This window comes from Chanodichthys erythropterus, chromosome 4 (genome assembly GCF_024489055.1).
Source record: "Chanodichthys erythropterus isolate Z2021 chromosome 4, ASM2448905v1, whole genome shotgun sequence".
In the NCBI taxonomy this organism is placed as follows: domain Eukaryota; kingdom Metazoa; phylum Chordata; class Actinopteri; order Cypriniformes; family Xenocyprididae; genus Chanodichthys; species Chanodichthys erythropterus.
Window position 1 is genome coordinate 8,018,317 of NC_090224.1, and position 27,979 is coordinate 8,046,295.

The 27,979-nt window shown below is 35.7% G+C and overlaps 2 protein-coding genes across 5 annotated transcripts; one reads left to right on the top strand and one right to left on the bottom strand.

Moving 5' to 3' along the window:
- Positions 1-1,132: 1,132 nt before the first annotated feature.
- Positions 1,133-16,957, top strand: fntb (farnesyltransferase, CAAX box, subunit beta). The gene is made up of 12 exons (XM_067383034.1): positions 1,133-1,312; positions 4,255-4,319; positions 7,529-7,601; positions 7,991-8,082; positions 9,115-9,261; positions 9,360-9,443; positions 9,741-9,827; positions 11,829-11,958; positions 12,359-12,491; positions 12,659-12,770; positions 15,957-16,071; positions 16,161-16,957. Exons 1-12 carry the CDS (start codon positions 1,214-1,216, stop codon positions 16,281-16,283), a joined length of 1,260 nt encoding a protein of 419 aa, XP_067239135.1. The 5' UTR covers positions 1,133-1,213; the 3' UTR covers positions 16,284-16,957.
- Positions 16,958-17,575: 618 nt separating this feature from the next.
- Positions 17,576-27,278, bottom strand: max (myc associated factor X). Of its 4 annotated transcripts, none has more exons than XM_067383933.1 (5): positions 27,098-27,278; positions 26,752-26,778; positions 21,670-21,777; positions 19,105-19,228; positions 17,576-18,964 (listed from the first exon to the last, which is right to left on the bottom strand). In XM_067383933.1, exons 1-5 carry the CDS (start codon positions 27,131-27,133, stop codon positions 18,777-18,779), a joined length of 483 nt encoding a protein of 160 aa, XP_067240034.1. In that variant the 5' UTR covers positions 27,134-27,278; the 3' UTR covers positions 17,576-18,776. The 4 variants fall into 4 exon arrangements, with proteins under 4 accessions (XP_067240034.1, XP_067240033.1, XP_067240032.1 ...); XM_067383932.1 differs by having other exon boundaries at positions 17,578-18,964; positions 19,105-19,243; positions 27,098-27,276; XM_067383931.1 differs by lacking the exon at positions 26,752-26,778 and having other exon boundaries at positions 17,578-18,964; positions 27,098-27,276.
- Between the last annotated feature and the right edge of the window lie 701 nt (positions 27,279-27,979).

A 27,979-nucleotide genomic window follows, 5' to 3' on the forward strand; every position in this document is an offset into this window, starting at 1 on the left:
ACCTACCAAGAATACGCTCATAAAATACATTTATAGTAGTTTACAACCTAATATAGCCTAAATATTGTAAAAATATAAAATTGGGGCATAACATTAAATCTGAAATTTAAGCATTTTAGGCCGTCATAAATTCATAGTGAATCCGTTTTTTGTTAACAAACAAAAACATCACGTCAAAGACGTAAATTTACATGGAGATGAAGGCTTGTTAATTAGCAATGCCTGATTTGTGACCAAATAGTTCGAATCTTTTAGATGAATCAGATGAATCGGTTCATAAAACCGGACTGAACGAATCGGATTGAATTAACCAAAGTGGTTGGGTTCAAGTGATTCAAGAGCTTCTTGAATCACTTGAATCGCTAGTAACCGTCTATTTGAGTCACATCCGACAAAGTTTGCTTTAAAATGTAGAATTTTATTTAAACATATTTTCATTTTTTTGTTGTTGGTTTAATTTTAGCATTGTTTAATGTAAATTATATTTAAGTAAGTTATATTTAGAACTCCAAACTGTTTATGAGCTGAATCATGGACACTAAACTGGGATTAAAATAAATGTAATTATTAATAAAACATTATCTGAAAAAAGTAATAATCAGCAGCATGTGTGTAGTATTACTTTAATTGTTTTTGGCACAAAATATGCCAAGCAATATATATATATATATATATATATATATATATATATATATATATATATATATATAATGTATATATACATATACATTGAGGAAACAAAAATTATACTGTATAAACACCAGGACAAGAGCATCTACCAAATTTCCCCTGGTAAATATACACACATTTGAAAAGAAAACACACATAAGCAATAAACGAATTAATTAATTTAAAAATAAATAAAATGATAAACAGATATGATTTAAACAAATGTAGCCTATTAATAATAAATAAAAATAAGAATAGCTTGATGTCATTTTGGTGTCACGCGAGGGACGTTATGTACGTATTACGTCATGACGTAAAAGAATCACTGGATCTTTTTTGAACCGTTTCATTGAAACGAACTGTTTGAGAGAACCGTTCAGGAGAACTTTGCACCACTACCATTTTCTCAAATGTGCTTTCAGGCTTCCCGTACTTGAGTTCTAAGTCACTGGCCTCCATTGAGGAAACCCCGCCCACGCTGTCTTGACACTTGCTTTTGCTGGAAAACTGTTCCCTTTGAGTGCATGTGTTTTCAAACCAAATCATGGAAGAGGCGTCTCCACCTCTGCGATGCTTTCATGAATCACACTCCTCTGAGCTTTTCAACGATGACGGCGTGCAAACGGTGACCTCGAAAGAACAGGTGAGCTTAACTCTTAGTATTAGTTAGCTAATTGGTACTAGCGCAGAGCTAACTGTCTATTTACTCTGCTTCTGTGCTCCACTGTGCTAAAGAAGGATACGGTAGTGCACACCGAGAGTGATGCTGTGTGTTCTGCACGTGCAGAATACGATTATACTAATACCACTGCGTAACCCAGTACGTATTCCTTTTAGTAAATAATATAGACTAATTTAAAAGGATAGTTCACCAAAAACTGATATGTTGTCAACATTGTAGTAAAAAACAAAAGGTTATGTTAGGAATAGCAAGATGAGGGTGTGTAAATAATGACAGACTTTTCATTTTTGAGTGAAGTATCCCTTTATAAACGTTTTTGAATATTATTTTTCTGGAATATTGTACTGCAACGAGAATCTGCTTATACTTCACTGGTTAATGTTATGTTGCACTGTAATGTATGACCTGCATTATTATATGGGTGGTTGACAGTTAACATGAGAAGTTATAAAGTGAAAGGTGATATTTATTTGCATGTATACTTATTTAGAAATCTTAGCACCAATACATTGAAAATGTATAGTTAATTTGCTTCAGAGACTTTTGAAATTATGTATGAATTACATAATTATTATATTTTTATATATTATATATACATAAATAAGTTATATGATTAAACATTTTATTATATTTAAATTATTTTTTAATTATTATTTTACCTCAGAATTTTACATAGAAATTTTCAAGCACTGATTAAAGGTGCAATATGTAATATTTTTGCAGTAAAATATCCAAAAACCACTAGGCCAGTTTTATATATTTTGTTCACTTGAGTGCTTAAAATAACCCAAATGTAAACTATTTGTAAATCGTGAGAAAATTGCAATTTTAACCAAAGGACATGTGAAGAGTCAATTGCGTCATACCCGCATTAACCCTCGGTTTGCCTGGGGTTTCGGTTTTATTTCTTGAAACCATGGAAACACCAAAGACGCTTTAATATATTACACGTTTTAATAGACAAGGGAACATCTGTTTTGTTATATTTATAGACAGAAAACCAATTATTGTTGTATAGCTCAACACGTTTAGTCTTATTGTTTAAAGGTGCCATCGAATGAAAAATTTAATTTACCTTGGCATAGATGAATAACGTACTCGGTTACTAACGTAACCTCGGTTCCCTGAGATACGGAACGAGTACTGCGTATGGGGAAAGGTCTCCCTTTTTCCCCATACGCAGTACGAGTGAAGTATCGAAAGGGAACGTACTCGGTTACTAACGTAACCTCGGTTCCCTGAGATACGGAACGAGTACTGCGTATGGGGAAAAAGGGAGACCTTTCCCCATACGCAGTACGAGTGAAGTATCGAAAGGGAACAAGAGTTCAGTACATGGAAATGACATACAGTGAGTCTCAAACTCCATTGTTTCCTCCTTATATAAATCTCATTTGTTTAAAAGACCTCTGAAGAACAGGCGAATCTCAACATAACACCGACTGTTACGTAACAGTTGGGGTTTACGCCCCCAATATTTGCATATGCCAGCTCATGTTCTAGGCATTAGACAAGGGCAAAACGTCTAGATGAGCACAGCTGAATCATCAGACTAGGTAAGCAAGCAAGGATAACAGCGAAAAATGCCAGATGGAGCAATAACAACTGACATGATCAATGATATTTTTAGTGATATTTGTAAATTGTCTTTCTAAACGTTTCATTAGCATGTTGCTAATGTACTTTTAAATGTGGTTAAAGTTCCCATCATTTATTACTGTATTCACGGAGACAAGAGAGACGTCGCTATTTTCATTTTTAAACACTTGCAGTCTGTATAATTCATAAACACTTCATTCTTTATAAATCTCTCCAACAGTGTGTAATGTTAGGGAGGGCAGCGGGAGATTTAAAGGGGCCGCGCTCTTAATCGGTGCATATGTAATTATGGCTCAAAATAGGCAGTTAAAAAAATTAATTAAAAAAAAATCTATGGGGTATTTTGAGCTGAAACTTCACAGACATGTTCAGGGGACACCTTAGACTTATATTACATCTTTTGAAAAGGGGTTCTAGGGCACTTTTAAAATCAGTTTTCTTGATTTTTTTGCGAGTACCATGCTTTACAATGCCTCAGAGAAAAACACTATTTTGTAAAGTAGCTAACATAGCATAATCAGATGCAGCTTTATTTTTATTAACAGTAATACATATTTTTTTCCATCATACAATACGTTTTAAAATTAATTGCATGCCATTTATCAACACAAGCCATCCAATATTTAATATGATCTGTCTTACTGCAGTGTGCAACAGTGTCTCACAGCAGCCGCCGAGCGAACGCACAGAGTAACGTTATAATTTTTTCAACACACTCAAATATATCTAATAATATGTTAAACAGAGCTGTGTTACCTCATACTCATGACTGGAATCGGTGCCGGCGACTGTGGCATAATAAAAGTCCCGCTGCTCGTGAGGCGTGTGTTGCGCAATCGCTCCAGCGGCCTCGTTCAGCTCCCACAACACTCGGTCCTGCTCTGCTTCATACTACAGAAACATAAATAATCTCATCCATGATTATGATTTCTTCCAGACTCCAATCCCTATTCTTTTGCACCGTCCGTTGAGATGTAGACCACATGTCCCAGGATTCCGCTCTCAAACTTGGCGTCATCCAGCTACGCCTTTGTTCTGAATAGGCTTCTAGCGACCTCTAGCGGACACAATTATTACATATTGCACCTTTAAGTCATACTATGATTTCCAAAATAAAGTTGACTGTTTTTGTGTCTTTTGTTTGACACGCTGAACAGGATGTGATGTCAGCCACTCATATGCGCAGTCAGCATCAACCACAGTGGATCCTTCTGTCTGCATGTCATTTGGCTTGTCTTTGTCACATTTTCTGTTCGGTTATCTCACCTCCACATTTTTGTTTCCTGTTTTATCATTGAATCCAGAGAAAAGTTGAATGCAGTATTCAAGAGGTATACAGTGTTTACCAGCAAATTCACACCTCTCCGCAGTAAGTAAAGTTCAGCCTTCTCTGGCCATTAACACAAACAGGTTCTCCACAGCATTGATTTTCAGTGTGTACAAGTACATATTTTGTCTGTGACCGATGTCTTTCGCACCATCAGATTGTCCTCTGCTTGTGTCTGCTGAGTATGTTTTGTAGCATAGTTGTATTTATTTATTTATTTTTCATTTTTAATTTGTATTACTTTGCAGCATCACATCATATGCAGAAAAACTTAAAGTCTATATACCAGTGAAATTTGCTGCGGGTACAGCTAATTTTCACCTTTCACCACAGCATGACATCTGTGTATCTGTGTAACTTATTTCCTCTATACCAAGAGAAGTAATAAGAAACCCAGATGTGATTAAAACTGATGTAATCAGACTGGAGGACAAAGGATGTGTAACCAAAACATTTGGACGAGTTGCTGTAGTAGCACTTCAGCTGATCTACCACATATTCAGATATGCCACAACGTTTTTAATTTCATACTCCAATGAGAAAACTATGGAAAAACACACTCATAAACACTACAAACAGTCATTTTGGGAATAGATACATGTTCAGATGATGATGATGCCATTTATTGTGCGTAATATCAATATGATGATGTGAGGTTCTTGTGATGCAGTTAAAGGTAATTTCTTTTTCTTTTCTTTTTTTTTTTTTTACATAAATAATTAAGTAATAATTATATACACTACTGTTCAAAACCTTAAGGTCAGTAGGGTTTTCTTTTAAATTAATTAATATTTAAATGATATAAGGGTGCATTAAACTGATCATAAGTCACAGACATTTACAGTGTAACAAAAGATTTCTATTTCAATTAAATGCTGTTCTTTTTAACTTTCTATCAAGGAATCCTGAAAAGACATGTTTTCTACATATATTAAGCAGCACAACTGTTGTCAGCACTGATAATATTAAAAAATGTTTTTTGAGCACCAAATCAGCACATTAGAATGATTTCTGAAGGATCATGTGACACTAAAGACTGGAGTGATGACTCCTGAAAATTAATTTTTGCCATGACAGGAATAAAGTATATTTTAAAATAGAGAAGTTATTTTAAAATACTGTATTTTTTATCAAATAAATTGGTGAAACTTTAGAATTTTTTACCTCAAACATTTGAATGGTAGTGTAGCAAGTTGGATGGTACATCCACAGACTGTCAGTTCAATTACAGTTAAAAGGTTAGTTCACCCAAAAATGAAAATTCTGTCATTAATTACTCACCCTCATGTTGTTCCAAACCTGTAAGACCTTCAGTCATCTTTGGAACACAAATTAAGATATTTTTGATATTCCATATACAGCAATTTAATTACCACTGTCAATCCCCGAAGGGTACTAAAGACATTGTTAAAATTGTCAAAGTGACTCTAGCGGTTCAACCTTAATGTTATGAAGTGACGAGAATACTTTATGTGCACAAAAAAAAAAAAAAAAAACTTTATTCAACAATCTCTTACATGTCAAGGCTCCGGTATACTTCAAACAAACTTCTTTTTCGTTCTTCGTTTAGGGGTAAAACGAAGTTCGAAATGTGTGACCAGCGATATACTGTAAACGAACATCTGACCCCGCCCACACTGAGTGGGTAATGAATATGTAAATATGTGCGTGCACTTTCTGCTCAGTAACAAAATAAACACAACAAAAATGAGAAAACAGCAAGCATTTATTATAGACCGCATAAGAAAAGCGTCTGATCATAACAGCATGGGAATGTTAGCACGAGCTCTGCAAAGTAGCACTCCAGTCACGTCACGTCTTCATATAGCACTGTATTCAATGGATTGCTTAAAATCAAAGCAGCTTTACAGTATCAAACATGAAAAACAGTGCCTCATTTTTTTTACAAGCACAACTTCATTTTGAACTATAAAGCAGCTATCTAGTCTGTTCATGCTTTCACCCGCGGAGCTCTTACCACAACAAACACAACAGATCAAAGAGTCAGAGACGCGTTCCACGCGAGTGAAGGCGGAGCCTCAGCGCACACCCCATGTTACGTTATCATCACTGACCAATGGTAGAACGAAGGTGTTTTGGTGCTGGAACGAACTTTTCCTGAAAGTTCGCTTTGGCAAGCCGTTTCGAACTTCCAAAAAGAACACAAAACAAACTTTGTTTTGGCCTGATTTTGTTCTAAATGGTGTCACATCAGTTCTTTCTTCAATTTCGTTTGAAGTATACCGGGGCCTTCAGTCTCTTTACACAGTTGACGTAGTAAACACAGTGCAGCGCTTCCGCGTTTATGTCCGAACGCTGACTCATTATTATATGCACTACATCACTGCGTTACTACATCAACTGTGTAGGAAACTGACATGGAAGCAAAGAGATCGTTGAATAAAGTCGATATTTTTGTTTTTGTGCACAAAAAGTATCCTTGTCACTTCATAAAATTAAGGTTGTACCACTGCAGTCACATGTATTATTTTTACATCGTGTCTTGTCTTTAATACCTTTCTGGGCCTTGACAGTGGTAATTAAATTGCTGTCTATGGAGGAGTCAGAGAGCTCTCGGATTTCATCAAAAATATCTTAATTTGTGTTCCGAAGATGAACGAAGGTCTTACGGGTATGGAACGACATGAGGGTGAGTAAATAAATGACAGAATTTTCATTTTTGGGTGAACTAACCATTTAATTTCAGGCATGAAAGGACAAATGAATTATCCTGCGAAGAAAACACTGCTAATTTATCAACTTCAGCATTTCTTTACATGAAACTTGAAACGTACGTCGCTCTGATCAGCTGGTCACAAATGTAATGAATGCAATGCTTTCTTTGGTTCAGTAGAGAGAAGCAGAGGATAGAAAGAACAAGGGTTAATGGTCTGTTCTCTCAGCTGAGATACCCTCAAATTAGACGTGCCCCAGCACCTCTGCGGCCAGCACTGAAGTCAAGCGTACTGTGTGTAGGCTGTTCTGACTCACTGACTCTATCATTTTAACACTGCCACTTCCTTTGATGGGGATAATTGGAGGATGTCAGCTCAGTGGTTGAACTTGCTTTGTACAAATAAGTTGTTGCCTTTTAGTGAGCTATTATGAATCTTGGTAAAAGTTTAAACTGATCATTTGTCACTTTGTGAATAAGGAGATATTGCAAAAATAATTTATTACAATTTGCAATAGCTAGATTTTAATAATATGATTAAATGGATGACTCTACACACTGTTTTTTTTTTTTTCAGGCCTGCTTTACTGAGGGAACAACACTATCATTATCTGAAGAAAGGTTTACGCCATCTATCTGATGCATATGAGGTAAACAATATTTTGGGGGAAAAAAACAAAAAACTTAAAGGGTTAGTTCACCCAAGAATGACAATTCTGTCATTATTTACTCACCCTCATTTTGTTCCTGACCTGTACACTCTAAAAAATTCTAGGTTTTTTTTTTTTTTTAAGTTTTGTTATTAACGCAAACATACAAAGCTGGTTTAGACTAGGCCATTAAGGATCTACAGCCTTACATTTTACTTTTAAAACCATGTGATACATTACTTGTGTATGTGAGTGGGTGGGAGAGAGAGAGAGAGAGAACACCATGCTTCTAGTTTTTGTGTATTTTGTACGAGAACACCATGTTCCTGAGCAGCTCTGTTTAAGAGTGCCGGTAATGGCTGCTGAATCTGCATGTTGTCTTGCTTCAGTGTTTGGATGCCAGCCGGCCTTGGCTGTGCTATTGGATCCTGCATAGTCTGGAGCTGCTAGAGGAGCCTGTGCCGACAGCTGTTGCCTCAGAGTGAGTACCAGCCCTTCTCTGCACATCATTATCATTGTACACGTGGCATGGAAGCAGGTGTTTAGGTCCCCTTACCCAGTTAATATCGTGGTCTTAATGTGACCACTACAGATAATGTCAAAATTACGTCAAGCTGTGACACTGATGCATCTGCTTTCTCAATGCAAACTAAGCTAAGATCACTTTATAGCTGCTGGGGTTAAAACCTTTATATCAGGGGTGGCGAACGTCGGTCCTGGAGAGCCACAGTGCAGCATAGCTAATCAAGGCCTGAAGGGTTGCTAGAAAGCTATAGGCAGATGAGTTTTTATCACGGTTGGAGCTAAACTCTGCAGGACTGAGGCTCTCCAGGACCAGAGTTCGCCACCCCTGCTTTATATCTTAGGTGATGACTTTGAAGTAGACTGAAAATCTCATATTCAAGTGACTGTTAAAGTATTAAAGAGGTGAATTAAGTCATTTTTTGCTGTGAATGTTAATGTGTTCTTTAATATTTATGCTTTTTCTTAAAGCGATAGTTGACACCAAACAGAATTATCTCTTTTGACTTTATTAGCAGTCAAATTAGAGATTGGAATAAATTTAGTATAATTGTATTTTCAATCATAATAATAGGGATTCACAATATATCGCTACCGTACCATATATTTTTTAATTAATTGGTATCAGTTGATATTGGAAATTAAATTATAGATGCTCATTTACCCTGTTTTTAGATTACCTTTACCATCATCTAACACTCACTTAACTTTAATAACACTTATTTAACACTTATTTAAACCAAATATCAAAATGAATTTTCATTTCTCATACTGTGCATTATAATGTTGTGATGCCTAAATTTAATTGTTTTTAATTTAGACTAACTAGATTTTTAATCGATCATTTATCAGTTATTGGTCATACCATGAAAATAAATGAAAGTGATTTCTCTAGTGAATTTCTGGCTTTTTGCTTAATTTTTTAGTTCTTCTCATACATTTACATGCCTGTTGATGTAAATATATCACAACCATGAATGTTGTCTGCTAGTGTGTGCCAGTTTCTGACCAGATGTCAGAGCCCGACAGGTGGCTTTGGTGGAGGTCCGGGTCAGCACGCTCACCTGGCACCTACCTACGCAGCTGTCAACGCTCTTTGCATTTTGGGTACAGAGGAGGCTTACAAAGTCATCAACAGGTTTCATGTTTGCTTTGTATTATCACCTGTTTACCTTCAGATGTTGTGTGGATTATATTGCCATAGTAACACATTCTGTTTGCCCCATCCCCCATCAGAGAGAAGCTCCTGGACTTCCTGTACTCTGTGAAGCAGCCAGATGGCTCCTTTGTGATGCACGTGGGCGGGGAGGTGGACGTCAGGTGAGTTCTGTCACCGTGTTTGCAACATACCCTGAAGCATCTTCACAACAGCTATACATCTCTTTATTCTCCATGTTCTGATGTTACTATACTCAGGCATTTTTCAGGAGTGAACTTTTACTGTTCCCAACAGACAGATTAGTGCTAGAAAATTCTTTATGTTCACCATAGGTCAGCGCTGATCCTACAGGCTTTCAGTCTTACTCTAATAATGTAACTCATGGTTATTAACTTGCATAGATGATATAGTAGTCTGCCTGTTGACTCTGGGTTGCTCTTGTGTGTCTGATCTGATAGGAGTGCATATTGTGCAGCTTCTGTGGCTTCACTCACTAATATCATCACTCCCACCCTGTTTGATGGGACGCACAATTGGATTCTAAGGTAACTCCTTCCACATTCTCTATTCAAAACATGTGCCATTTCAGTTACATTCAGATTATGTTGGGGTCAGTAGCTGTTCACATGGACCCTAATAATCTAACTAGTAGCACAGTCGAAATAAAAAAAGTCACATGTAACCATGTCAGTCGGAATGAATTGGCTAAATCCGATTAAAATTTAATTCGTATTATAAGGGGTGGTTTAAAACTTTTCTGATCTGATCGAGAGGACATGTACACACTTGATCGGATTGAAACCCGAAAATGGAAAGAACTGCGCATGTGCAATGATGTAGAAATGGCGTAATGACTTATGGCACGTAAAACAAGTTGTTGTTGTTGTTTAATGAAGTGTCATAAATGACAGTTGTGTCATTCTAAAATTTTCCTTCCAGTCATCGTCTGTAAAGTGGAGCAGGACAATATTGTCCCACCAGTCCTTGTTTGGGACTCTCATCCATAGATGAGATGCAGGAATTTGGGGCGTTTTTACTGCTTGATAAATATAAGCAGCATGGCACAATTATTCATGTGCTTGTTGTCTCCTGATCAGGACACGAAATAGATTAAAAAAAAAATAAAAATGTTGGTTTAACTTAAAAAATTAAGTTACCTGGTTGCCTTAAAATTTCAGTTAATTTTCAGTTCATTCAAATTAATAGTTTAAATTCAAGTTAATACAATAAAGTGATTGGTTTAATCAACAGAAACTCAAAATATTGTTATCTGAACCACATTAATTATTGAAGTTGATTTGACAAAAGAAAAAATGTTCATGAAATCATGAAAATAGTTTTTTAGTGTATGCGCAAATGCATATTGAAACTGTATATTCAAAAAATCAATTCAGATTTTAAGCTTGTGACGTACAGTATAAACACGCACACACCAACCCCACCACTTTATTTTTATAGCGTTCATGTAAACACTACATTCGGATTCATCAATCAGAATTAATTCATTCTGATTGAAACAAAAGGTGTCAATGTAAATGTAGCTACTGTTATTTTAGTATTATTTATATACTATTATAGTATTTATTTATGTTTTGAATAAGCTTTTATTTTTACATTTCCATTCACATTTTATTTTAGGTTGTCATTTTGTTTTGTAACTTTTATATATATATATAATGTGTGTGTGTTACATAAACATATATATATAAACATTTTAGTACTTATTTTATTTCATTTAGTTGCCAACATTACGTTTTTCACCTAATATTTGTTTAATATCAGCTTTATTTACATTAATGAAAATTATATAACAATATTTAATACTTTTTGTTTTAGTTAATTTAAAAAAATAAAAAAAAAATTTTAAAAATTAGTTTGAGTTGAATGTTACAGGGTTGAAAATTTATGCAGTGTCAGTACTCTTATGCTTTTAGACAGAAATTATTTATTGGTTTCCTCCATAATAACAGCTGAACTATCAAGCTTGACAAGGCCAATATAAATATAAACATAATCAAATACTGATAAAGAATTTAAAAAACAAACATCAAACCTCTGTTTTTTTAGCTGTGATTTAAATAAATATGCAGTTTGTCCCACATAGCAGGGCTGAACAGAAAAACAAATTCTGCATTATAAAAACAAAAAACATTTTAATATCCATATATAGCAGTTAAAATGTAGTTATGAATCAGAGCATGCAAAAAGAAACATTAAAAAATACATTTATTTATTTATTCCACTCTAAAAAGCTGTTCACACAGAACATTCTACTGATCTGATTTTCTATGTAAACATGCTCTAGAGTCTAGACGGACCATTGCGCTTGTGTCTTTCAGGTCAGGTCATTCAACTTTTTAAAAACACATCTCCAGACCATTTTGTCCTATGTCCTGTGTCTCACATTTTAGGCAAAAATAAACATTTAGAACATTTACCTTTTTGTTTAAACAGTCCCTAAAAGAGTTCAATCTCAAACACAGCACAATATATTTCTGAGAATGACCCATAAATACTAAAATGTTGTGCTTTCCTTTGAACTTCAGCTGTCAGAACTGGGAGGGCGGTTTAGGTGGAGTGCCAGGACTTGAGGCACATGGTGGCTACACCTTCTGTGGTACTGCTGCCCTAGTCATACTGGGCAAAGAACACATGCTGGATCTCAAAGCCTTGTTAGTAAGTCCTTTGTCTTGCCTTGTTTTGCTTTGGCTACACATCCACCTTTCATTTAACCTGAATCTTCTTGTCCATTAGAGTGAATAAACTGAGGTTTATGGGATGCGTTAAAGGTCAGTTGTGCGTATTATGAACGTTGGAGGAGAAGTATCTCGTTACTGGTTCCTCAGGGACACTAAACATGCTTGGAAATATTAACATTAGTGTGCTGCAATGTTGTAGATGCTTAGATCAGCAGATCTCGAGGGTCTTTGGCAGACTTTGACATTAGGGTGTTTTACAGTCCCAGTGCACAAGCTGATTTTTCTTAACGATAAGGCAGCAGCACTAAATGATATTCCTATGCTGATACTTGTAAACCTGTAAATTGGAGGCTTTTCTTTCTTTTTTTCTTCATTAGCGCTGGGTAACCAGCAAACAAATGCGTTTTGAAGGTGGATTTCAAGGCCGCTGTAACAAGCTGGTGGATGGTTGTTACTCCTTCTGGCAAGCAGGACTGTTACCGCTACTCCACAGGGCTCTTTTTAAAGAAGGTGAAAACATAGAGAGATAATAAAGCACTTAAAAATACTACAATGTTCATATGTTTTTGTTCCCCCTATGTACATTGTCAAAATTTAAATCCAACATGGATATATTGGGATCTGGTGTCATATGTAGTTATTTAACCTATGAAGAAAATATTATTGTGTGTGTATAGGAGACTCAACGCTGAGTGTGAGTAGCTGGATGTTTGAGAGGAAGGCCCTGCAGGAATACATCCTCCTCTGCTGCCAGAATCCTGGTGGAGGCCTTCTGGACAAACCGGGCAAGTGAGTACAGCTCTTACACTTCACACGCACACACATAAATGCATACACGTATATGAAAGAGTCTATCATTTTGCAATAATATCACCAGTAATGTGTCAAATAAAGCAGTGATTCTCAAACTTTTTGACTCCAAGCCCCCCACTGTCCCCAAAAAATATTCGAATACCTCATAACTTTTACAATTGTTTGTTTGTGATATAGTGGATAATTTTTAAAGTCGCCATGAAATCAGAATGATTTTTTATGTAATATTGTACTATTTATTATAAATGATTTATGTGTGCACTTCATTATTTTTTTTAAATTCATGTGCCCTCATAATCTTTAATCAAAAACATTAACCTTCCTTTCCCCTTGAAACAACTTCTCCTCCTGTCATGTGCTATGGCACGAGGGTGGGGCTGTATTCCTATGATCCAATCAATTCCCCAACGATGAAATCATGCCCCACCCTACTTTTTTTTTTTTCTCATTTCAGAAGTCGTTTCACTCAGATATAAGTCACAGTAGGGGAAAAAAAGAACAATCACAACTTCCGTTTCATGGCGACTTTAAAAATATTTTTTACTTACAATTTCTACCGATAAAATGTTTTAGAGCTTGGCACAACTAGAATTCATAAAATGTACATTTAAAGGTGCCATCGAATGAAAAATTGAATTTACCTCGGCATAGTTGAATAACAAGAGATCAGTACATGGAAATGACATACAGTGAGTCTCAAACACCATTGTTTCCTCCTTCTTATATAAATCTCATTTGTTTAAAAGACCTCTGAAGAACAGGCGAATCTCAACATAACACCGACTGTTACGTAACAGTCGGGATCATTAATATGTACGCCCCCAATATTTGCATATGCCAGCCCATGTTCAAGGCATTACACAAGGGCAAGCAGTATTAATTTCTGGATCTGTGCACAGCTGAATCATCAGACTAGGTAAGCAAGCAAGGAAAACAGCGAAAAATGGCAGATGGAGCAATAATAACTGACATGATTCATGATATCATGATATTTTTAGTGATATTTGTAAACTGTCTTTCTAAATGTTTCGTTAGCATGTTGCTAATGTACTGTTAAATGTGGTTAAAGTTACCATCGTTTCTTACTGTATTCACGGAGACAAGAGCCGTCGCTATTTTCATTTTTAAACACTTGCAGTCTGTATAATTCATAAACACAACTTCATTCTTTATAAATCTCTCCAACAGTGTAGCATTAGCCGTTAGCCACGGAGCACTATCAAACTCATTCAGAATCAAATGTAAACATCCAAATAAATACCATACTTACGCGATTAGACATTTTGCATGATGAACACTTTTTTTAAAGATCCATTTTGAGGGTTATATTAGCTGTGTCAACTTTGTTTATGCTGTTTAAGGCAAGCGCGAGGGAGCACGAGATTTAAAGGCTTACACATATATTCAGATTTTTCTACACTGTGGGAATCCTGGTTCTTCAAAGGGGAAAAACAAAAGAATTAAAAACAGTGAACTAAAAATAGGAATTGTTGTGTTTTGGGTTGTTTTAGCTTATTTTACTGCTTGTTTTGTGTCATTTTAAATCATTCAAGTCATCATGAGGCCCCTTAAGAACTTTGCTGAGACCCCCTAATGGGCAACTGGTTTAGAACCACTAAGGGTATACACATTTTGTTGTGTCTTTTTGAAGGAGAAAATGTATTTATGTAATGTTTAGACACATATTTACACTAAATATTTAATCCATTATTGCAAAGATCTACACTACCATTCAAAAGCTGGGAAACATTACTATTTTTAATGTTTTCGAAAGAAGTCTCTTCTACTCTTCAGGCCTGCATTTATTTGATCAAAAGTGCAGGAAAAAAAAACAGTAATATATTTTTTTAATTATTATTTATTTATTAATATACTTTAAAATATTATTTATGTCTGTGATGCAAAGCTGAATTCAGCATCAGCATCATTAAAAATCCAGTCTTCAGTGTCACATGATCCTTCAGAAATCATTCTAATATGCTGATTTATTACAAATGGTGTGCTGCTTAATATTTTTTCATAATGTGGATAATTTCCAGGATTTTTTGATGAATAAAAAGTTAAAAAAGAGCAGCATTTATTTAAATTAAATCTTTTGTAACAATATAAACTACTGTTCAAAAGTTTGGGGTCAGTATTTTTTTCTTTCTTTCTTTTTTTTTGGAAGAAATTAATACTTTTTTTTTTTCAGCAAGGATGCATTAAATTGATAAAAAGTGATGGTAAATATTTATATTGTTAGAAATTATTTAATATATTTATATTTTGAATAAATGCTGTTCTTTTTGACTATTTATTCATCAATGAATCCTGAAAAAAGTATCACAGTTTCCAAAAAATATTAAGCAACACAACTGTTTCCAACTTTGATAATAACTGAGTATCAAATCCTCATATTAGAATGATTTCTGAAGGATCATGTGACACAAAAGACTGGAGTAATGGCTGATGAAAATTCCGCTTTGCATTACAGAAAAAAAATATATTTTAAAGTATATTAAAATAGAAAACCATTATTTTAAATTGTAATAATATTTTACAATATTACTGTTTTTTTTTTCTGTTTTTTTGATCAAAGGATTGATGCAGGCTTGATGAGCACAAGAGACTTCTTTCAAAAATGAATTTATGGTAGTGTATATGAGGAAAGATGTTTTCTATTGTAGCTGCATTTCCAATTATTTTTGTAATTGAGTAAAAAATCTAGTCATGGAATTAAAGTCATGTAAATTTCTATCATGAATAAACTTTTTCTAGTTCTGCTCTGCTCTGAAACATTATTCTGCTAGATATTTCTCATCTAGAGTTTGTGTGGAGCAAAACGTTCCCGTTTGTGAGTGAATCATCTTTTGAATTTGATTCTTTTCAATGAATCAGACTAAGTGGTTCACATCACAGACTGGTCTGAATGATTAGTTAGCGAATATGATTTCAAATGATTTGACGTATCCTTTTACAGTAACAAACAAAAAGACAAATATCTAAGGTCATAATCCATTGGCCTGTTGTACATTACATCTGTCTTGTTTAAATGTAAGGATCAAAGTTAAATTAAAATTAACTTTAAAATTTGAAAAATACAATTGTCTTAGATATTTTGTCCTTTTACTAACTATAGACCAAAGCAGACTTTCATAGTAGTTCATGATTGATTCCCCACAGGTCTAGAGATTTCTACCACACATGCTACTGTCTGAGCGGACTCTCAATTGCACAGCATTTCGGAAGCAAAGACCTCCATAATGAGCTGATCCTCGGTCGAGACGAGAACAGGCTGGTAAGAGATACTAAAAATTCAGTTGAGTCCACCCACATGGAGAATAATGTATTAATATAACTAAATTTTCTCATATTTTTTCTTTTCAGGCACCAACTCATCCAGTTTACAACATCTGTCCAGAGAAGGTCGCCAAAGCGATTGAACATTTCCACCGGTTACCTGTTCCATTTCAGATGGGAGCTACGCCAAGTGCGATGGACCAGTCATAGACTTTTCCTCTTTTTCTTTTGTAAACATTTTTGGGAATTTGAGCTAGCTTGACCTAACGCAGAGGCATCTTCTGTAAATGCTGTATCCAAATGTCCTTTGCTGACCTGTACAGCATCTACAGATGGGGAAACACTCCGAGGGCCTGATATACTACAGCTTCAGCATGGGGTTGTGGATTTTAGCCAGGGAAAACAGTAGAAACTGACTAGGCAGGGTGTTTTTCATGCACCATTCATTGATTGATATTTTATTGCACATACCAGCTTATTTTGGGCTTTGGCATACGTTTCCCAGAGTGCATGTGGCAGTAGGTTCTGGACAGAAATAAAGACTTGGATGAAAGTTTGTTTTTATTTCTCAGTTGGTGTATTATGTATGATCTATACTCACTATGAGCAGTCGGTTATTTGACTTTAATTTCTGTTTTCTCTAATTAGTGCTATTTTACAGATGACTGAAACAAATATCGTAACTGTCAAATATGTGAAAATAGTCTTGGTACAACAAACACTCAGCCATAAGTACAGTTTACATTTTGTAATTTTTTTTATCATTGTGCTATTTGAGCATTACAATTGTATTCAGTTATTCAACCATCATGCTTTAAATCTTAATATGGTGGTATGAAGTATCAAAACAGAATGGGATTTCATCTTATTACATTAAAGGAACAGTTCATCCTAAAATGAAAGTTGTGTCATTATTTACTCACTCTTATGTCTTTTCAAACCCGTTTGACCTTCTTTTGTGGAACACTAAGTGAATGAGGACTGAAGCTGTTTTTTTCATTAAAGTGTTTGATTCCATTTTTTTTTTTCTCATCCAAATAGGGTGAGTAAAGGTCATTCACATCTCCTGATTTGTACCTTTGAATATGCAGAAGTACAAATTAGACTTAAGAGCTATGATGGAGGGAACATTTTCAATAACTGTACATTTTCAATTATTCCTTACACAAAGCTGTTGTAAGGTGTAAGAACTTTGATTACAGTGCACAAATATTGACCACTATTTTGTCAGGTTTTTTTTTTTTTTGAGCTTAGCATCAATATACTAAATTCTCTTATTAACGTCATAAAGGTTTGATACGTGAGGGTGAGTAAATGATCAAATAATGAAAAAAATGAATATATTCATGAATATACCTTTGTATAGCTATGCCAAGCTCAAACATTTAATCAGCTAAAAATTGCAAAAAATATTTTGTGGACAAAGGGGAGCCCCATGGAGTCAAAAAGGCTGAGAGCCACTGGTATAAAAGGAACCATACAGCATGAGTAAAGGATAAAATAGTTTTATTTATATTTTCATTGTAAAGGTAGGCCTCAACTTGCAAGACAACTGTTGGCAGTATGTACAACATACCTGTAATTTCCATGGAATGGAATCAGACAAAGAAAGACCTACTCAGTTTTACTAATGTTCTAAGTGGAAAATATGGTAAGATATACACACACACACGCGCACTCACTCACGTCTCCTAGACACTCAAAATGCAACTTTAGCGGTGTGCAGCGGTCAAATTTCCAATAAACATTTAGAACATTTACCTTTAAAAGTCACGACATGAATCTACTCTTTCAATATCGACTAGCTTTGTGGGGGGGATACATAATTTGGAACGTTTATATTCCCAATATGGAGTGAAATACATAAAATACATGTTTGGGAGGCTCAGATGACAGATGCAAAATATAAGCTTTTTCACTTTTTAACCCCCATTTTTAAAAGAAAAAAAATCTTTTTTTTTTTTCCCCCAACCTGTAAACTTTACTACATCAGGCTAAAACAACAAATACAACACAAGCTCAGCAGCCTTCCCATAAAGAATGTTGCTTTTCTTTTTCTTTTTTAAATAGAGGATTTCATCGATAACATGTCAAAAAGCATCACTCATCCCATAGGTTTAACAAGGGGTACATTGATAAATGCTTCAAAAACATTCCTTTATGGAAAAGTAACAAATATTTAGAAAGGCAAACCACTCGGGACAATTCAGCTATGGGTAAGTTCTAAGCAGGCTTTAAGATATTCAACAAAAATGTATATTTTAGCAGTGCTAGGAGCTGTACGCCTCATTCACCCCTTTGAATTTCCACCTGGAGGGATTGCAGACAAGGGTACAAAAAAACAAAACAAAAAAAAGCATCAAGTTCTTAAGTTGCAAAGCTGCCTCATTTTGGGTTTAAATCGTTTGTTGTTGCGCGTGCCAGGACGCAAGATGGACGAACAGAGTCGGAGAGGGAGAGAGAGTAAAAACAAGCCGTTTTCTCCATGAGTGTTCTTCCTGTAACTGGCGTCCCTCGCCCTTGCAAACCTGCTGAAGAGGTTTCTTCAGGCGTGGAATCGAGGGTTGACATTCACTGAAAGAGATTGATCAAGGTGGTTTTGGGGAGATTGAGGTACACAAAATACAACAAGAAACAGGCTATTGCTGTGACTCTCCCTCCCCTCAGAGGAGAACTTTGTGGAGCAGGCCGAGGATCCGCTATTTAGCTATCCTCCCCGCGGTGCTTCTTCCGGGAACGCTGTTCTTCCGGCTCAGACTCCGAGCTCGAGTCGGAACCACCGTCGAAGGCTGATACAGCGCTGCCCTTGGGGTTGGTGTACAGGCTGCTGTCTGAAGAGGAGTAGTTGGCCTGAAGCTGCGTGGTCCCCTTGACTTTCTCCAGTGCCCGCACTGGAAAATAAAGAGACAAGACGACACATTCTTTCATTTTTGCTACAACAGCCAAATTAGGCTTTTCCTTCAGCACACAAACCACCATGACCAGATAACAAACAGCCAATAAAAGCCAGGAATAACATAGCGACACCCACCTTGTTGTTCCAGCAGGGCATTCTGCCTCTTCAGGTCATCGATGTCCTGCTGGTGTGTGTGGTTTTTCCGTCGCATGTACTGGATGTACTCTGTGGCTTTGTCTAGGATTTGAGCTCGGGATGCCTGTTTGATAGATTGCTGTCAGCAACAAATGAAAAACTAGAATTTGACGCAAGGAATGCAATTTCATATCACATACATAAACCCCAAACCCATTTCAACCAAACAATCCCAATGAATGCAAACATCTTAAAAACCTCTTCTTTTAGTAGCTACACATCATTTCAACAGTAAATGGGAATTTTTTCATATCTCTTGCTTTTAATTGACTAAGAAATTAATTCCACTACTGAACAATAACCAATAATTTCTGTCTTATATTTCTCCTAATGGCAATTTTATAATTGGTTTATGTACTACAAACACTTGTGAATTAAAGGGATAGTTCACCCAAAAATGAAAATTTGATGTTTATCTGCTTACCCCCAGTGCATCCAAGATGTAGGTGACATTTTTTCTTCAGTCGATCACAAATGATGATTTTAACTGCAACCGCTGCCCTCTGTCATTCAAATAATGGCGGTTGATGGGAACTTCATCTATAAGAGTGAATAAACCTTGCTTAGACAAATCCAAACGAAACCCTGCGGCTCGTGACGACACATTGATGTCCTAAGACACGAAACGATCGGTTTGTGAGAGAAACCGAAAAGTATTTATATAATTTTTTTACCTCTAATACACCACTATGTCCAACTCCGTTCAGGACTCCTTTAGTGATGTCTGATCGCACTCTGACAACGGCAGTGATGTCTCGCGCATATACTTCAATGAGTGTCGGACATCACTGCCGTTGTCAGAGCGCGATCAGACCTCACTAAAGGAGTCCTGAACGGAGTTGGACATAGTGGTGTATTAGAGGTAAAAAAATTATATAAATACTTTTCGGTTTCTCTCACAAACCGATCGTTTCGTGTCTTAGGACATCAATGTGTCGTCACGAGCCGCAAGTTTTCGTTTGGATTTGTCTAAGCAAGGTTTATTCACTCTTACAGATGAAGTTCCCATCAACCGCCATTATTTGAATGACAGAGGGCAGCGGTTGCAGTTAAAAATCATAATTTGTGATCTACTGAAGAAAAAATGTCACCTACATCTTGGATGCACTGGGGGTAAGCAAATAAACATCACATTTTCATTTTTTGGGTGAACAATCCTTTAAGTCATCATGGATTTCGTGCAATGTAAAATAGCATGTTTTTTAAAGCCACTCTGAACACGTAATGAGGCTTTTCATCAGAATAAGGCAGAAAGAAAAGATATTTTATAGTTTCTATATTGTAATAAAGGCTGTGTCAATTAGCACTGCATTATTCATATACTTTAATGTTATGAAAACACACAGAGATGCCTCTAAAAAACAAATAAAACATATCGTCACAATTGTGTGTTTATTGTCTTAATGTTTCAGCTTTTTATTCAGCTACAGCAATAGCTGGATACCTCTGTCCAAATAAGTCATTACTTCTATGAGTCTGTTCTGGACTTTATGTAAAAACGCGCCTTCCGGCTTCAAGTATTAATGAAACATACATTTCATTAGAATTCTTAGCGCTCCGTAATGCTTACATCGCCACATTTTGGATAAGAAGAAAACATCAGGTCATGCATAGACCATCTTGTCTCTTTGAATTCAAATTGAGATTTATTGACATTGGCTCATGAAAACCTCCATGTGAACACACTTTCCCAAAAAAAAGTGTGGGGGACAAATTTACATTGTAAAAGTGGGGGGACATGTTCCCTGCATCTCCTACGTGTTCTACTACCATGGCTACACATCTGGAAAATTTCAGCCAACACTAAAAAAAAATGGTCATATGGCTGATAAGCGATAAATGGCCGATATTAAAATGCTAAATATTACATTTAACATTGTTACTAAATTAGGCTAAGATTAACTTCACCACCAATCTAACACTAACTTAACCTAAATGCAAAAATAGAGAACAGTTAAACATCCAATATCAAGTGATACCAGTACATTTAAAAACTCTAACATCAGCCGATAACAAATGTTGTACTGCATAACAAATATTATGCATTCCTAGTCATGTGACTCACATTTTAATAGACTAAAATATAACAAAAACCATGCACTTTTGCATATATTCCTAGAGGCTCTAACATAAGGGTCATACAACTTTTTCTACTACACACTTGAGCTCTCTATTTTAGATATGAGACCAAAGGAAGGAGAAACCGCATTTCCCCTTGTAATGGCTTCCTGGAACCACGCCTGTACTTGGATCACATAAATCAGTCTGGATCTACTCTGCTCTCAATTCTTATAACACTTGTCATTCACACCCCAGCTCCAACTTAAAACATCATGGAAATCCTAAGCTAATCAGCACATGATAACATTTAAACTGATCATATTCAACAAATAGTTTAATGTGTAACACAGTAGACAGTTCATTGACAAAAAGAACAAAACACAGAACAAATATCTTTTATTCCTACTTATGTTCCTCACGGTTTTACCAATGACATTTACCAACCTTTTCCCCTTGCAAGGCGGGAACGGAATCCCGAAGGCTGTGAAAGCTGTCTTTGATGTGGTCCCTACGTTTGCGCTCCAGCGCATTGTGATGTGCCCGTTTGTCTGCCTGCAATGAGAGAATCACAGCGGCTTCAGCCTCTTCGCTTGTCATGGTGCCATTGGGTAACAGTGTTAGTTATAAAGAAACATTTACAGTTCAACAAAGCTTTTTTTTTTATTATTTAATTGTAGACCTTAAAATGTCAACAAAAGCTTGATTATATTCTATTGTTTTAACAAAGTGATATTGACAATTATAAAAATATTTTTGAGAGACTTGTCAGAGAAACAAGCTGCGTGATGTCTATTTTATTGCATCTTTTGGAACATGTCTGTCAGAACATCCTTAGCTAATGCGCAATTAATTATAACTTCCTTTAGTTCATTTAAAGGGTTAGCTCACCCAAAAATGAAATTTCCGTCATTAATTACTCTCCCTCATGTCGTTCCACACTAGTAAGACCTGAAGGTTTTTTTTTATCTCCCGTAGAAAGCAAAAACAATTACCACATTCATGGTCCAGTTAAAATAGTCCACGTGGTTAACCTTAATGTTATGAAGTGACGAGAACACTTTTTTTGTAGGGCTGCAACGATTAATCATTTGCAAAATAAAAGTGTGTTTACGTAATATATATGTGTGTGTTCTGTGTATAATAATTCTGTATATATAAACACACATACAGGTATAAAGTTTAGAAATATATGCATGTATTATAATTACATATATTTACATATATTTAATATTACATAAACAAATATTTTATATATAAATATAATTTTTTTCTTAAATATATACATGAATGTGTGTGTATTTATATACATAATTATTATACACAGAACACACACATATATAATTACGTAAACAGACTTTTATTTTGCAAACGATTAATCACGATTAATCGTTGCAGCCCTACTTTTTTGCGCAAAACAAAAATAACGACTTTATTCAACAATTTCTTCTCTAGCCTGTCATTCTCCTCAGCAGTTTACGCTGAAGACACATTGCAGAGCTTCCTTGTTTACGTCAGAATGCCGACTCAGTATTGGCCAACACTGTTCACATGAGCGACGCATACGTGTGATGCTGACGCAGGAGCCAGCCAATACTGAGTCGGCGTTCTGACGTAGAACACGGAAGCTCTGCAATGTCTTCAACATAAACTGCACAAGAGATTGACAAGGTAGAGATGAAATTGTTGAATAAAGTCTTTATTTTTGTTTTGCGCACAAAAAGTAATATTGTGACTTCATTAAGGTTAAACCACAGTAGTCACGTTGAATATTTTAACAATGTCTTTACTTTTCTGGAACTTAAATTTGGTAATTTCGTTGCTTTCTATGGGAGATAAAATAATAATAATAAAAAAAACCTCTCGGATTTCATCAAAAATATCTTAATTTGTGTTCTGAAGATGAACGAAGGTCTTACAGGTTTGGAGTACTTAATGACAGAAATTTAATTTACCCTTTAAGACATACTAATGTGTGTATTGAAATATCTGCTTTTAAAGGACACACACAAAAAGATTGCAATTCCACTATCCTACAAAAAGTCTCTATGTTAGGCCTGGTTTTAGTACCCTGAGACTGTACAAGCTGAGAAAACAACATGGCCACTGGAGTCCAATGTCACTGGGCTTGGCCAAGACACTGTTATTATATAAAGGCACAGCTGTAAAACCTGTTTCAAATCCAGTGACTCATTAACAAGAGCCTCTTTTGCATTCCGTGGAAAAAAGGGGCAAAACGAAAGCAGTTATCCAAATGCTGAAGTGCCACTGGGCAGCACAAAAACATTCCAATGTCTACACACCACCTGGAAGGGCGAGGTGTGGCGACAGTGTTACTGGCAGATCCAGGCTGTCTGTCTGATGACTAAAAGGTGACACTGTACACTGCCAGTGTCAGGATTGAATTACATGCACGCGAGGTGACAGACTACTCAACATGTCAAGGGCTATTCTGCACTCAAGTATAGCAAAAACTATACTCTGCATATGGCTTCTCCACAATTCCATCATAATAATAAGCACAAGCAATGTCTCCAGTAAAATTAAAAGTATAAAGGGCTATAAATTACATAAAAGAAAGCAAAATGACAAGCAGTACTGCAGAGGAAAACTTTCTCGGAATACAGACAACATGCACTCTTGTTGTCTTATGATCCCAACATCCTGATAAAAAAACTATTTCCTCCCAGCACAAAAAGAAGAGGGAGATAAACAGGACTTTGGGGACGTTGTAGACCTTGTGTCTCCAGTCTACCCAATGAAAACTCAAGGCTAGTAAAAACAGCCCTGCTTGTGATGAGTGCTATTTTAAACATCCCACTATGAACCCTACCAATACACCTTACAAAGACGGACCACTCACTTTTTAAAGTGATAGTACACACAAAAACAATACTTCTATCTTCATTTACTCACCCTCATGTTGTTCCAAACCTGTATGACATTCTACTGTGGAACACACAACATGTTTCTGTCCATTCAATGAAAGTCAATAAGGTCCAATGTCATTTTGGACTGCATTAAACATTCTTCAAAATATCTTTTTGCTCCACAGAACTCATGCAGGTTTGGACTGATATGAATGTGAGTAAATGTCAGAAAGTTCTATTCTTTTTAACATCAAAACATTTACTGGTTGGGAAGCCAAAAAATGACAATAACACTATTATAGTTAAACTTCACATAACTATTATAGTTATGTTAAAGTTTATAATGAAGGAAAAATTGGTCTCAGTCTAAGGTGAGAAGGGCTCTACAAGCCCATTCTCCAGAGAAGCCTGAGTGCATGCTGAGCAAACAGTTTAGGGTTTGTGTGCAGAAAAAAAACAACAACTATGAATCGATACTTAAAATACATAAGATCATTCTGGTTAGACTGTGGTCTTATCACACAAAATGTCCAAATGCATAAAGCATGGAAGGCCAGGCATTTTTTTTTTTTTTTTTTTTTTTTTAAGAAGCCCAAATTTACATTTCAATCCATTTTATTATATCCTTTTCTGCTGTGCTTCATTTCTGGTCACATAATTTAAACTGGTCCCACTTTATATGAAGTGGCCTTAACTACTATGTACTTGCATCAAAAAATAAGTACAATGTACTTATTGGGTTCATATTGAATTGCAAAACACTTTTGCTGCTATTGAGGTGGGATACAGGTAAGATTAGGGAAATCTTTGGTGGTATGGGTAGGTAGGGGTACGATGTAAGGGATGGGTCAACAGATGTAATTACATGCAGTTGTTTTTAAAATATAAATACAATGTAAAAACATGTATGTACACAATAAATGCATTGTATCAAATGATTAATTTAAATGCAAGTACATAGTAGTTAAGGCCACTTAATATAAAGTGGGACCTTTAAACTAAGCAATGTAGTTTCAAATTTGTATTGGAAATTAGCTACTCGATGCCATAACTTCATTTCTACATATTTCTCATTAAAGTTGCACATTTAAGATATCAAGCCAAGCAGCAGGTTCATGCACTTGTTCAGGCCTTTGGATTATCGTGATGTCATAATGGCAAAAACAAAAACATTGTGATTTTAAAAAAAGCCTATTGCAAATGCATGAGTAATTGTAAGGCGTGAAAGCTTGACAGAAACCAAGCGCTTTAATTCACTGGCCAGACTGGAAATTTTACAGTCAATTTAAAGTAATATTTTACTTTTTTTTTAATTCCATCATAGACCCTTTTCACATTTCCAGGTTTCTCAGAAGCGGAAGTCGTCATAGTTGGGTAAAATTCTATAGCGGTGAATGAGAGAATACATTAAAATATATTTTTTGTGTTTCCATTTGCTAAAATAGCAAAAAAAATCCACAATAGTGTTTTCACAACTTTCAAAGAGAGGAAAAAAAAGTAGAGAACAATTGATATCGGCAGTCAGAAGAGAGAAAGATGTCATTTTTACAGTCACTCCCATTGCCGCTGTATTAGAAACACCCTTGCAGCAGCGTCAACTAGTTTTTTTTGTAATTTTATGCAAAGTATAGTGTTATAAATGTACATACATTTTTAAAAAAATGAAAATATATTAAAAAAAAAACTTTGCAGGATTTACAATATATATGACCATTAAAACGCGTCATCACAGTCTGTGAAAAGGGTCTATTATCAAACTCTTTCACGCCGATCCAAACCTGTATTACTTTAATAGAAAATATAGAAAATTTAAAACCAATTAATATTAGGGACTGACAAACTTAGTCAGCATTTACATGCATCTTTTCTCATTCTCCCAAAAAAAATGTTTGGAACAGCATGATACATAAATGACAGAATTATCCTAATTAGGCTACACATCTAGATTTAATATATAAAAATATAAAATATATAATATGTAAAGAGAAAAAACAAAAATAAAGTGTAAGTATATAATATAAACACTTTCGTTTTGTTTTTTTCTCTTTTCTATCACTGTTTTGCACGTGTATTGATAATTTACTTTGAAAATTGAAAAGGGGGGGATGTTCCATAGGTTCAGGATTAATATTTAATGTTGCTCAATTATTCCTACAGTGTGATCTAAGAAAAACAAGCTCTCATTGGGGTGAAAGGCATGCATTACAACCCTGTCGCCGTATGGAGATCGTCCAATAATATGCCATGTACACCTGCTAGCGTTGCGACACGCTAGAACGCTCGAGTATAGAGAATTCGTCGTTGATTATGACGCGAGCGTTCTAACGTGTCGCGCCGCGCACTCGCATTGTAGATGCGGCTCTCTATAAGCCCTGCGCTCACGTCCCTCCCTCCTGCAGCAAGTGCCCTGCTGTCGAGCACTGAACTCCCTGAACCGACTCAAAACAAGCAGACTGTGTGCTCCACTGCTCGTGTTCATCGAATCCACCACATCTACCCCCTTTTAGGCTTGATTCTAGCTTGTTTTGTCGTCCAGCGATGCAAATTAGTTACGGCCGTTCAGTACCTACCCGGAAATAAATTGTAGCTAATCTCAAAAAGAGAAGATATTTTCGGCATTAAAGGCTAAACTGGATTAATTGCTCCGCTTATTACGCACCACAGAGTGAAATCTCGGTGATTCTTCCTGTAAGAAAACAGAACAGAAAGTACAATTGTAGCTACAGCTGTAAGAGTGATACTTAACTGGCTATTGATGGATGCAATGCACTGTTTTTAGTACATAGCATCGCAAATGTACAAATATGGAGCCAAGTATAGACTCGACCCCGTGAGTAATTGCTCATCTGGCTGGATATTCTCATTAAGCTGGTTAGAAAATTATTTCAAACGCTAGGTTGGCTAACTAGCTAACAGGCTAGCCTCGTATTGAGGCTCAAGAATCGAAAATAGAAGAGGTTTCATTATCAAACATGCAGAGTACAAACACAAATAACTATACTCACATCACTATCGACCTCGATATCATCGTTGTCGCTCATTCTTCGGCGAAGATAGATAAAACTACACGAAATGTTGTTTTGAAAACAACATGAAATGGGGCCCAAATCAAATGAACAAACAGGAGAGATTCACTGCTTACACGAAACGAGATCAACGGACTCTCCACACGTGACTCGCCTACACACGGACATTTACCGTGGCGTGTCACGTCTGTGATTGCGGCGCAAAGCATTGTGGGACTTGTTGTCTTTTTAGAACTATGCGGTCGGTCGATGTAACGACGAATCTATTCAAATGAACTACAACACCCAGCCAGCATTTGTGGGCGGCGCCTCTATTTCGCGTTGTAGGAAAGCCCTTCTATTCGGAGTGCCTTATGGTAAATGAAGTTCATTTTATGTCACGCTACCAGCAAGACACGTGGAAAGTGCTCAGTGCTGTTTGTGACTAATGCGCCGATTACTAATACTACAAATATTTGTAAGTAACACTAGGCCTTCACTATAAACATTTCGTCCATTGTTAATATTCGTATTTAATTATTATTATTATTAGTATGCCTATTAGAACAATACAAACCACATGTCCATACTAAATAAACAGCCTAAATAGGGGTTATAGTTTAAAACAAATCTAAATAAACTCCAAAACAAATATTTATTTAGTTAATCTTCTGAAATACAACATTTTGATTTCTTATTGATATATTTTAGATAGCCTATACAAACAAAGCAAGTTGTAAAAACAAGAAAACATGAAATGGCTGTCAAATTTGCCTTTTCATTCAATTTTATGAAATTTACTACACAAAATCATGAGGTTAAATATAAATTAAATAAAAACATTATATATATATATATATATATATATATATATATATATAT